This window comes from Pangasianodon hypophthalmus, chromosome 3, assembly GCF_027358585.1.
Source record: "Pangasianodon hypophthalmus isolate fPanHyp1 chromosome 3, fPanHyp1.pri, whole genome shotgun sequence".
In the NCBI taxonomy this organism is placed as follows: Eukaryota; Metazoa; Chordata; class Actinopteri; order Siluriformes; family Pangasiidae; genus Pangasianodon; species Pangasianodon hypophthalmus.
Genome location: NC_069712.1, coordinates 12,183,051 through 12,196,342, shown reverse-complemented (window position 1 = coordinate 12,196,342; position 13,292 = coordinate 12,183,051). Strand labels below are relative to the sequence as shown.

Below are 13,292 nucleotides of genomic sequence, written 5' to 3'. Positions count from 1 at the left end.
CCTATTTGTATGTAGTTGTTTATGTTTAGAACACATGATCTGTTCATTCAGAATAATGTATTCATATTCGGTTGTATGGCTACTCTGTTGTAACAATGTTCTCAAATTCCAATAAATTAATAAATAATTTTTAATAATTTTTTATTAAAATAGTTTTGAGGTCAACCTTCAAGCTTACGACTGAAAAGTTTTCTCAAAATGAATCCCATCTGAACCTCAACTCCTGAACAGCACTCAGACAGATATAAAATAGCACACCCTGCCACCCCCTGCTCAAACGTACATAGATCTAGAGTTCCCTGGGAGTACCGTCCTGGAACAGAGTCACCGGCGTGAGACCCGTCCTCTACAACCTCATAAATACAGTGATATTGGGCAGTGGGAGCAGGGGGGGAGATTTATCCCAGTGATTAGCCACCATAGCATCCACACCAATTAATCCAGGACGAAGACACTTTCCTACCTCTTTTCTCATAGACTCTTTGACACACACACTCTCTCTCTCTCACACACACACAAAATAAATGATTAGGTATGGAGAGTTAATTATTCCTCATCTGAGGAGTGTTTATTAAGAGAAGACAGAACGGGGAACACTGTAGAGACCCGGTGCTCTCTGGAAGCGCTCCATGACTTCAGGACTCCATGAATCGTCCGGGTCTCTCAGAGTGCTCCAGGGAGTGTTGGAGAAAATGGCATTTAATACACTAATACACTAATGCACTGATGGAAAGAGGACTCATTTTTAAAACGTACCGTTGTTTTCAGATGTGTGTTATCACTCACAGGGAGAGAGGGTTAGCAGTGTGTCATTTTAGGACTCTACACATTTAGACAGCTTGAGAAACATGTAGCAGACATACACTTTTAGATCAGCAGCAGTGTGTGAACCCATGCTTTCTATTCAGTTCTTTCTCACTGTGTCAGTGCAGTTTGAATGCTCCACTAGGGAGTGCTATTCCCTTCACAAACACTGCCACGGTGATCCCCCAGCCGTGTTCCTGGAGATCTACCTTCTTACAGAATGAGGTTCGAGCGCTGATCCAGCACACCTGCCCCAATACTCGATTAGCCAGATCAGCTCAGTTGGAGTCAGGTGTAACTGAATTCTCTAAGATGACGACTCCCTAGAAAATGAGTTGATGATCATTGCTTTGCTATTAGATACCAACAAGAATCAGATTTTTACTATGCTGATGACCACTGTCTCTCTCTTTCTCTGTCTAGGATCACAGATCAGCGTTATGAGAAGCTGCCATATTTCCTCTTTGGTGATTTTAACTTCAGGCTGGACTCAAAGCAGGTTATAGAGGTAAGGAATCTCTGTAAAAGTGTAGCTTAAAGGCATACTCCAGCATGTTTTCTTTTCTTTTTTTTAAATTTCTGTCCACTTTTTTTTTTTTTTTTTTTTTTAATTTCTGTGATTGCCATGGACAAGAATTTTGATACCTTTCACTAAACTGTGAAAAGTACAGAAAACCTGTGTACTCAAAATTCGTTTATAGCAGACATCTAAGGGCGGTTGTTAAATTCTGTTAATAAACAGGTATAAATCATGTCTATTGAGCATAAATTCAAAACTACAACTATTACCCTCCACCAGTATTTCTCAACCTTATCAACAGCTGGGCCACAAATAAGTCTCTTGGCTGCGGCCAAAAATAAGTCTCATGAGCTGCATTCGTTAATCACGACATTATCTGTGTGCCTCAGTTATCTATTAAGGTAAAGTACTAATATAGTATACTATAATACTATTATCAGTTAATATGTACACTAATAATATTGGCAGTCAGAAGGAGATCAAATCCATGTTGCCCAACTCTGTGTGTGACAACAGTTGGAAATTTAGGTTAAAGTTAGCCAGGTGTGTGGAAGCATGAGGTGATGAACATTGGCTACTTTATTATATCATACCTTTCTTGAAGTCTGATCTGAAATCGGCTCAAAAACTGAGTGAATTTATTTTTACATGACAAGAAAATGTTTAGTGCTGCAAATGCAAGTACAATACTGCTGCTTTCACATTAGGATGCAACAAAAATGAGAAAATATTATACCAAAATTGTTATGTAGTTTTATGTTTACTTAGACTTTCCCAAAGCGTACGTGGTAGGCTTGGGACGATTGACAGTAGTATTGGGAATGCTGAGAGATTCCAACTATCATCATCAAGTCATGCGATTTAAATGTCTGTCGGGAAAAACATGGCGTCTGCAGCTTTAAGATGGACGAAAATAAAGTGTGTTGTATTTCATAATATGTGTTTCCTTTTCGCTTGTTTTGTATCCTATACGAACTTTTATAACCTGCTGTCTGATTTTGGAGCAGAGTGACAAAACATCTTTCTCTGATGCATCTTAGCTTCCCTTGTCCTTTCTGCTGAACAGATAAAGCCATGAATGTCCTCTCTCTCAAAACATGAATAGGGGTTTAATTTAAGAAAATGAAACGGCGCGTTGTTTATCAGGCCGACTTCACTATACAAGAATTCAATAAGTATTTCCACTGCTGTTCAACACCGAGCACATGTACGCATAGTTTATTTAATTTTATTTCAATTTTTATAATGAGCTTAGTTACAGCTAAACAAGCTCGTTATGTTTATTTATAGTCCCGACTTCAGTTTTGCAAGCATTACTGACCTTGTCAACAGGTACGTAATGCTTAAAAAGTTAACTCTAATGCTAGCAGTTGCAGCTACAGCTGACCCATAGCCAGCTCCCTAATTATTCTGATGTAGTGAGGTTATGTGTACACGACCCACGTTACATATGTATGGCTACACCCTGTTGCACCACATCAAAATACCCCCCCCAAAAAAAACAAAAAATTAGCCAATACTGTCGTCAGTTGGTGATAGGGGCCATTTCACATAACATTTCACATATGATCTCTCAACTGTGGTTTGTGGTATCCGTGAGGTGTCATGCAGAAACTGAGACATGTTACTGAGTTGCACAAAAAAGTTGAACTTAATTTCCAAATACCTTTGACTAAAAAATCTACAAAACTGTTTCAGAGAAACATTTACTAACTGCTGTACAACTGCCCTGAGACTTCCATTGTAGGTTATTTTTAATTTTTGAGTAAATCTGTTTTTTCCTGTTTTTGTTTCCCCAGTACAGGGCGATGTCCCATATGAGTAGTTACTCCATATTAACCACTCATACGCTGCAGAGCTAGTACACAGAGATTAGATTGAAAATACGGAGTATCTCTTTAACCTCCATTATCCTGAGTGCAACATGTCTTCACCACTTGACTTTTAACACTTTCATTGCTTTCTTTCTCACCCTATGCATGCACACACATATAGGCTGCTGATCTAATCCACAAACCCACAAAGCTCATGTATGTGTGGTCGAATTATCTGCTTTATGACGTCCTAATCACCACTTCACTGAGGAGTGCCTGGTTTTATAAGGGCCTTCATTAGCACATAGTGAGTGTGTGCGTGTGAGAAGGAGAACAACCCTGTAACATAACAAAGCACCTTGCAGTCAGGTTAGCAAACACAGCTGGGTTGGGAGAGTAGTAAGCACATTAATGAGCCATAAATCCTCCAGCTGTAAAATGCCACGGCAAAATCGGAGGCAGGACGTTGTCTGCTCTTCATTTTGATGAGTGCAGGATTCTCTCTGTCTGTCTCATTCTGTCTTTTTGTCATTCTAATGCGTAGTGGATGCTATTTCTTATTCAAGCTGCACTTGTTGGAGATCTTATTAATACATGCGTAGGTTGTAATGAACCAGGTTAGAAAGAGGGGGGTGTGCATGAGAGAGAGAGAGAGAGAGACAGAGAGAGACAGATAGATCCAGGTCATTGTCCTGCTCGAGGAGGTTCTCACTGTTAAAGTGGAGAGGGGAGGAGAAGGGAAGGAGGGCTTCTTGAATAGCTGAATTGTTTTCTTGCTGAATTGTTGAACAGCTGAATTGCTGAACTCTAATGATGCAGGAAGGACTTCATCCTGTGTGGTAAACGAGATAATAGTCTTCATCTGTTCTCTTTTCCTGAGGCTGCAGTTCAGGCACTTGGCCTCAGGGAGTGCTGCATTAAAACATTTTCGATACAAACCTTTTACAAACACGTCAGCTAATTTCCTCCCCACAAGACATAAGTATACTTTATCACCTTAAATCCGTTTACGTTTGCATCATTCAGATATGAGTTACATCCAAAATCACACACGTTAGTCTTTAATATTACATTAAGTCATTATTGTTGGCGACATAAGACTTGTAGCTCCAGTGCAAAACCAGACACTAGACACAAAACTGACAGATTTGGGGTAAAGAGAAAACTGCACAGAGTTTGCTGAGATATTCTGTTAACCCTCAGCTCTGTGTGATTGGATTGATTTGTGCCTCACGTCTCAGGTGCTTTGAATAAAAGTCACGTCTGATATGATCATGATCATGAGGTAATACAGTGTACATCACCAGTATGACACAAGGTAAATATGAGTGAACGCAGTGCATTAGCGTGTTCACAGGCCTTCATTTTAATAGTGTCCTATGTTCAGATTTACATGGACTAAGATTTTAGCTGTTAGCTTAATGCTGAAGGTAATTTTTGCTAGCTCAGCAGCAGGTAGCTCAGTGTGAATATATGGGAAATGTAATTCGTTCAAGTTGCACGAAAATTGCAAATATTTTATTTTACTATTTTTTAATAATATTTTTATTTGTTTGGTCATATTTTTGTGTATTTACTTATTTTTATTTTATTTTATTATTGCAGTTAGTTAGTTAGTTAGTTAGTTAGTTAGTTTGTCAGTTGTGCTGTAGAGCATCCGTAAATACATTTTGAAGTGCTTTAATTTTTTTTGTCATCACTGAAATTAAGTTACCTATAAAGAAGTAAATACTATTAAATTGAACTTGTGTCTTTGCCTGAGCATGAGGCTGGTTCCATGACAGTTAACAGCAGAAAAACAATTAGTGGTCGTTCTAGAGCTGATAGAGTGAACTCTGTCTCACTTCCAGCTTAAAATTTGTGATTTGTGCAAGTGTGCACACACACACACACACACACACACACACACACACAAAACAGCAATATCTTTAAATTCTGTGCAACCCTGATGTGTAATTCTGTTCTGAAGTAACCCAGAAAATGACATTATTTAGTGCATTATGAGGGAGTTTCTGATTCCTCAAATTGCCTTTTTTTTGACACATTGATTCATACTTTGTTAGAATGATCTTTTTTTTTTTTTTTTGATGGTGATGATTTCACCTATATTTTAGTGTGACCTTTTTTAAATGGTCTAAAATTCGAAAATCTACCCAACAAAACAATTATAACTGAATTAAGAATTGACTGTTTTTGGTACAATGTAGATCTAATCTTATACACACACGTGTATAGACACACACATGATAGTTTTGTGCAAGTGTTTGTGCAGCTATATTTTTTCATTGATATCTGTGAATAAGTTATAGTAGTCTGTAGTCTACTTTCTGACTGTTTCTGTAATAAGATTTCTTTTCCTCGAAACTCGTCTGCATTGTGTTGTGCATTTCTACTCTACACTATTCAGCTTATTTGAACACGTTTGTAAAAATATCCTTCATTAACCGTCCTGTTCCTCATACACCTCTGCACCGTCTTCAGAATCAGGATACCCCTCTTTCCCAGCATGCCCTGGGGTTGTCTGGGAAGGAATCCCATGTGATGCTGTGTATGTGTGATCGGGGCGCAGGGGTGGTTGGATACAGGTGGCACATTCCTGAAGTGCTTGAGCGGCAGGATCAGTAACCAAAGGCATGGGGCCAACCCCTTTCCTATAACACACACACACACACACACACACACACACACACACACACACACACACATGAACAGGGAACTCTAGTAATTGTGTTAGACAGAAGGGACTTGGCTTCAATTGACCCCCATTTAGCACTGCTTTTCACTGGGGACAAAAGATGGAGCCATGTGGGTCCTAATGCTGGACCTTCGCTCTTCTCTCACACTCTCCTCTGTCTCTGTCTCTCCACTGCACTCACTGTCCCTGTGTCCCACTTCTTATAGTGAGAGACACAGGAAGAGATTGGGGTAAGGGTAGGTCCAGTCATAAAACGGTGTGGTCTTAACACAGGTCTGTAAATCCTGTTTGTTGTTGTTGTTTTTTTTTTTTCTTCATAAAAATATTTGGCATTAAAATCCGTTGAATTCTTTCTTAGATTCGCTGCCAAAAACAATATGTCCTGTGGGTGTATGTGAGCACTTTTATTTGGAGATACAGATTTTGGAAGGAGATTGAAAGATATAGAGCGGATGTGTAAAGGAGAGTGGACAGTGCCCACCTTTGAGCTGTGGTCTGACCACAGCCAAGCGGCTGAAGTGCATGCTGGGATTGGAGCAGGACCCCGGGGTTCGGCTGGTAGTGAATCAGCAGGTATAGTGACAGCACCGCTGCTGGTCTCCAGTATATTTAAAATCTCTCCTAATTAAACTTAATAGAATGTAAATTTAATTCCTGCAAAAATGGTGTGGTTCGCGGGCCGTTCCAAGTCGGGGATTGATAGGGGCCAGCTCTGAGGTTAATTACTGACGTGATCTACTGTCCTCATGACACAACTCGCGCTTGTTTTAATTGGAGTTTACCCGCTGCTCTCACTGGCTGCTGTCATTAAGAGCGTGATTTGAGAGGACGAACTGGCTCCGTGTTTAGCACGCGAGTCTCAGCGCCCCCTGTGTGCAGCAGGAGGAAGTGCAGGAGGCGGCACTTTACATGAATCAATGTTTCTTGCCTTTGTCCTCATTGTTTTGTGGGCTGAACAGCATGAAATTAAAGGTGGAGCTGTGTACAATCCCTGATCCATATGAGGCCTGTAAACTGCTCATTAGTGACAAGTGCAGTAATAAAGATTACATTTTTCACTGTTTGAAGAGCTTTACAACACACTCCTGATGCCAAAGTCAACTCAAGCGCTGTTTGTCTTTGCGAGCAGAAGAATGGATTATGACTTGAGTGTGTTTTCGTGTGTGCTTGTTTTATGTGTTTTTGCTAACCCTATGTTTTATTTGTAGATGTGCATAGCAGGAAAAAGTGTGTGTTGTTTGTACAGGTGAATGTTTGCTAGTGTGTTTGTGTGTCCATATGCATCTGTTTACAGCGCTCTTGGAAGGCCGTGCCGCGTCTGGTGCGCTGTTGTCTATGGGGCCATGGCTGTGTTTACCGGTGAAATCTTCCTCAGACAATAAGGCTCCATTTCACGCTGCGTTTGTGCACATGGCCTGCCATAAATCAAAAGGCAGGCAGCGAAATTAAGTGTACACTACATTAGTCAGGCTAATTAATTTTGGGACGCATCCATCCATTAGTCACTCGGCGTGCTCTGATTGGCCCTCTGTTCTACGAGACTCTCAACCCCAGAGATAGTGACTCTCATCTCCATCTGATAAACCAGCCCTTACACACACACACACACACACACACACATACATACACACACAGAGCATATATTTGCTTCCAATGGATGATCTGAAAACAGTACTTTATTTTGTTAAACCCTAAATGAGTTTCTGCTCTAAATGTGCTTTTTAAAACAAGACAATATGTTTTAGAAAGAGTATCATTATTTTCTGCTCATCTGCTCCATCACTGAGTTAATAATGCTAGATTGTTTATTTTATTAAGATCCATTATTAATATCAGTTTATTTAAGTACGTCTATCCAAGCATTTCTGTAGCACATGGATTAATATCATGGCCATGAATTGCACTTTTTCCCTGTACTGAGAAAAGACAGAAAACTCTTTCTTTCTTTTTAAAAAAGTCTATGGGCATTTTTCTGTCGCTAAGCTTCTAAAGTATGTGACTACTAGGTTTTTACTTTCAAGCAGGCGCAGGCAAGCAGTCAGATATGAAGCTCAAAGGACAAATAAATACCACATGAATGTACTTCTCAGTAACCGCTTGCTCGAGATTGCAGGGTTTGAATTAGGATACCAATTTATTTATGTATTTTTCAGAAATAGAACTGAACTTGTTAGAAAATATTGCAGGCAGGTACAAACAAAACTAAAAACGACAAAAAAAATAGCTACATGAACTGAGGGATGTAGCTGAGGTTGAAGAACTCTCAGAATTCACAGATCATGCTGACAGTGATATTTCTACCTGTTATTTTTTTCCTGTATACCCAGAGGCATAGGGTTCATATTTAATTAAAATGATTTTTAATTAAAATAAAAAACAAACAAACAAAAAAAAAACCATTTGGTTTAGGCTACACCCACTGTTTCAGATGCGAATACAGATATTTGAAGACACAGATATACAGATTTACATATTTACATAAATATTTGTAATTTAATTTACATATTACATATTTACGTATTAATTTACATCCACATAAAACATTTATTAACTGCCCCAACACCTGCCTTTAGACTTCCATTATAAGTGAGTTTTGAGTCAACAGGTTTTCCATTCTTTCCCCAGAACAGAGAAAAGTGTTAATAATAATAAGAGGACTGTCACCGTATAATGATAAGCATCCTGATGCACTAGCACTCCTGATAAACTCACATGATCTCTCTGATGACCTCGGCTGATACGCCACAAGCGTGAACAAACACTGCTTTCTCTTTTTCTCTGTTTTCTCTCTCCCTCTGTCCCTCCCACTCTATCCCTTTCTCCCTCTCCATCTAATAACACTAAAACAAAGAGAGCCACACATAGAGAAGGAGCGTGTGGCGGCTTTGATCAAGACGTAATTAAAAAGCGGAGAGAATGAAGAACAACCGCTGCCTTCTGTTCCTCTCTGAGATGGTTGAGCGTGCTCCTGGGGCCTGGTCCCATTGTGTGGGGCTCCACGGTTGAGGCTGGCACGGGTGGGTGACTGGGGTGAGGGAGGTGCCTGGCACTGGATGCCTTTACAGCTTCTGACACACACACACACACACACATACATACACACACACTGTGCTAGGACTGTATGGTGCTGCTAAATAGAGCGGCCATAAGAACCCACTCATACTATGGAGTGATTCTCTTTCATTTAAACATCAGATAGCGCTCCCTGTAACTGACCATCCCTCTGACCGGTGTGCATTTATGCCACACCATTTCTTTCACATCCTTTCCAGTTTCTAACTTTTTCATCCCCTTCTTTTTCTTTGTAGTCCACTGGCTGTTCTTGGCTAACCTGGTTGTTGTATATCTCAATTCAGTGCTTCCATACTGGCTGAATGTTCTTTAGTTAGACATTTTTCAGCTCAGGAAAGGCTCTTTAAGAAACAAAGCAGGGACAGAACAAGTCTGTTTTGTCCAAGAAGAAGAGAATACAATATCACTCTCACAAAATAGTGTCTAGAGTTACCATGGGTTAGGACATCAGGGTGGTCTGAGATGGCTGCCTCTTAAACTAATAATGCTCATTAACATAAGCTGCCTCATATGCACCAGCAAGTTCTTGAAAGAAAAATTATGCAAGAAACGGTTTTGTGTGCTGGAGAACATCTGTAAGCATTAATGAATTAATGTTAAACCTCAACCTGGTTTCTTTTTTCCTGCAGTTGGTGCTATATTTGTTGTCTGCAATGGAGATTTATTTAATTTATTTATTTATGTGCACTTTCCATACCATACATACCATTTTGTTTATTAGGTGGAGAATCCAAATTAATGTTCATTCATCTAGTAAGATGTTTTTAGTTGTCTTTTTTAATATATGTATTTAGTTAGACGGGACTACAGCATAAAAAGGTGAGGTGTCCTCTCTATGCCTGCAGCAAAGATTTGTTTTATGAATGCAATTCATACTTAAATGTTAGACTAATTGTATACCATAGTATTTATTGAAGTAGTTAGAGATATTTATTATTATTATTATTATTTATTATTTATTATTTATTTTCCACCCTCAGAATTCATTCCAGTTCTAGTGTCAAAATGTAGATTAGAGATTTAGTATCATAAAACACGTTTCTCAGTTTTATTAAAGACTAGATTAAAGTTGATGAAATTTATACTTGTTTTTTGGTCACTGAGGTTCAGATTAAACCCACACAATTCAAGTGACATTCAAGTGACAAACATTTATCACTGTCTGGAAAATTCACTTTTGTCCCATAAGCACTGCTCATGCCATTTCCAGTTGTCAGAATTTTTTTTTTTTTTGCCTCTGGCTTCCTACCAGTGACTTTTGTGATACCCGTTAAAGAAAAATTTACTTATGATGCTTCCCAGCATGTTAAACATTTATGTTGCTCTTTTATTTCATTTCCTCTGTTGCTAAATGTTCCAAAGCCTGAATTTTACATCTGCATAACATTATCTGTAGAAGACAAATGTGCTTTTCATTGAGGAGAAACTATTAGGTGTTAGATGCACTTGAGTGAATATGAAACAAATAGGGGAAAAAAATGAATAAATTGCTTTTGTTCAGGGTAGTTTGTAAAAACCCCCTCTGGGTTGGAAGCCTTCTGCATCTGGAAGCACGTTCACTTCACTTCCTTTCGAACAGATGAAGTCTGCTTTCTGTTCAGCAGCACCAATCTGTCTTTTTCAGTAACTCAAGTCCAGCATGTTCTCTTTTTTTCCTTTTTAATGGTGGTTGAAAACAGAAGGAGCTATGAAGTATTCTTAGATCAGGATCTTCTCTCTCTCTCTCTCTCTCTCTCTCTCCCCCTCTGGTAGAGCAAAGATGGAGGGGTGGAGAGATTATCAGGTTCGGTACACTTATTCAGTGCCACTTACACCTCCATCACATTGGACCATATTGGTGCGGATCCATAAAGCCAGCATTGGCACTTACAATCTCTACACATGTCTGGCACTGGCTCTTCTCTCATTCACAAGTTTCCCACAAACCACCCCGTCATATTTAACAGGTCCCATTAAGTGCCACATTGACAATTCATGGCCTCTTGTGTAAAGTCTCTCCTGATTTATCGGTGATGGCCATATTGCCAGGCCCTTAAGAGGAGCTGGAGCTTTGTCTTAGAGAAGGCGGAACAGAAAGTAAGGTGCCTTGCTTCACTCTATTCTTGCACATGGGAGCTGAAGGACAGGACTGAGTTAACAGCTGGTTATGCAGAGAGAGAAGGACATCCAGGGCAAGCTGAGAGAGAGAGAGAGAGAGAGAGAGAGATCCAGGGAGCCAGGCGGGGGATGGCCTCAGCTTCTCGCGCCTCACCGCTTCTCCTCTCCACTATGTCTTAGGGGGGCTTTTGTTCCTGATTTCATGCTATCAGAAGGGCAGCATGTTCTCCTGCGCCGGCCTGTCAGCTCCATAAAGGAGCCACAGTAGGGTCACATCAAGAGGGATGGGCATGAAAAATTGGTTAAAAAAACGAATCACAAAGCCCACCCACATGATAGGGGTCTACCACTTCACCATGCACCAGGCTCAGACTATACTTTCTGTCTCTCTCTCTCTCTCTCTCTCTCTCTCTCTCCCTCCACCCCCCTCTTCCTCTCTTGGATCACCACCCAGCAGGATTGGAGAGGATCATTTAAATGAAATGGTGCAAACAAATTAAAGGGTGTTGCTGGGAATGAATCATGGGCTATTGTGTGTTGGACAGCATTGTGTGCTGTCTTTTCAGACTGTACTCTTATTGAGACACAGATTGCCACCATCATGGCCATCTGAGTAGAGGGGACACATGGATCATTGTCCGGATAAACAAAAGAGTTAACCTTAACGAGGTTTGTGGGAGCATTAACTTTTTCAGACATACTTCATCTCATGGGTGATAATCATCCTCATCTTGAATAATTTCGGTTGATAGCGCATATTAATGTAGTAATAGCCGTTATAGCCAAAACATGTCTCCCTGTCTGTGCTGTCCTGTGCATCAGAGAATCAGCATCTCGGTCTGCTGCCTTGTGGGTATGTCTAAACCTGGACGATCTTTGATGCTCATCTTAAGTAAGGAATAAAACACGACAGGACATTACGAAAATAATCAACAAAACTACCCAGTGCACAGCAGAGTGCTGTCACTACCCTGAAGTTGATTATTTTTCAGCAAGTATTTTATTTCTCTCACACAACAGCAGTTTGACAACGATTACAGTTTTGTATTTATTAATGAATGATATGTTGTGCTCTTCAGCCATTTATAGTTACATGTAATGTTTTGGAGCATTTGTGAGACAAGTTAGTTATCACTTACATTCTAGCAGGCATATAAGCAGTCGTTCCCTCACCACCCTTTCTTTTTAATTTCTCTTCAAATTATTAAGAGGAAAAAAAGTCTTGTTACTGCGAAACCACAAAGCACAAAATCCTCTATCGTGAAGTTTTTCCTGTGGTGGAAAACTTACTCACTGTTATAAAGTGTTGGCACTCAAGACTCAATAAATATCTCCATACAGTAACCTTCAGCATATTAACAATTTTATAATAACATTTTAAATTGAGTTCATTAATATAAATCTGCTAGTGTCAGAGCTGCTATTGTAGAAAATTAACTGACCAGTCAGATTCAAGAATTCAGATTTTCAAGAATTCCAGTGTTGTCGTATAATAATTACTAATCCATGTAACAATAATCCATGTTAATTTACATCATCATTATAGCATTTATGAAAATTAAAGTTTAAAGTTGACATCTTTATTTTATTTGAGTTTGAATTGTATTAATAAAAGCAATAACAATCCCACTGCTTGTAGAAGAAAAAAAAAAGTCTCACACACATTGATCGTCTGCATTGATTAGCGCAGTAATGAAGTCGAGCTTAGCTGCTCATTAAGACGAAATCTCTAATTGTTAATCGCAGCTCCATAGATGCTAAATGACTCACCAAACCGCTCTCAACCTAAATGATAATGGATTGTAAAGACTAATAGATTGCTGAAAGAAAGCTCGTGTTTGTTGGTACCTTGTTCTTGCTTTTTTAGAGAAGGTTTGTGAATTTATTAAGTGTGATATTCCCTCACTGAAAATGGCTTTCTGCTAAATGACTCCTGAATGAAGTGACAGAGTGGAGTAATTTATCATTAAACAGACCTCAGAAGACTGAGCTCTTTGTATTCTGAGAGGAGAGCCTCTCACACATGTACAAGAGTGTTGCACTCATGTTAGTTATGAAACAATGTGGTGGGATTTGTATTCTGATGCCAGCTTCAGGGTTTATAGATAACCAATAACAATGGCAGTGTTGACATCTTCTGTAGGCTCTGTGGGCTCGAGTGTCAGAATTATTCTGTGTAATTCTGTTCTATAAGCTTGAACTTAGTCTTCAATTCATATGTAGGAAAGTGTGAACAACTATTATCAGTACTGCAGTTCACATGAAGATTTTATCCTGTGATCAAGTAATG

The 13,292-nt window shown here is 39.4% G+C and overlaps 1 protein-coding gene across 4 annotated transcripts in view; it reads left to right on the top strand.

The window, feature by feature from the left end:
* LOC113540195 (inositol polyphosphate-5-phosphatase A) overlaps nt 1-13,292 on the top strand; it is a 158,388-nt gene that overhangs the window by 107,819 nt on the left and 37,277 nt on the right. For all 4 annotated transcript variants that reach the window (XM_053232839.1, XM_026936509.3, XM_053232840.1 and 1 more), the window contains one exon: nt 1,228-1,312. In XM_053232839.1, the coding sequence (XP_053088814.1) occupies nt 1,228-1,312 (85 nt within the window). The remainder of the gene's footprint in view (nt 1-1,227; nt 1,313-13,292) is intronic.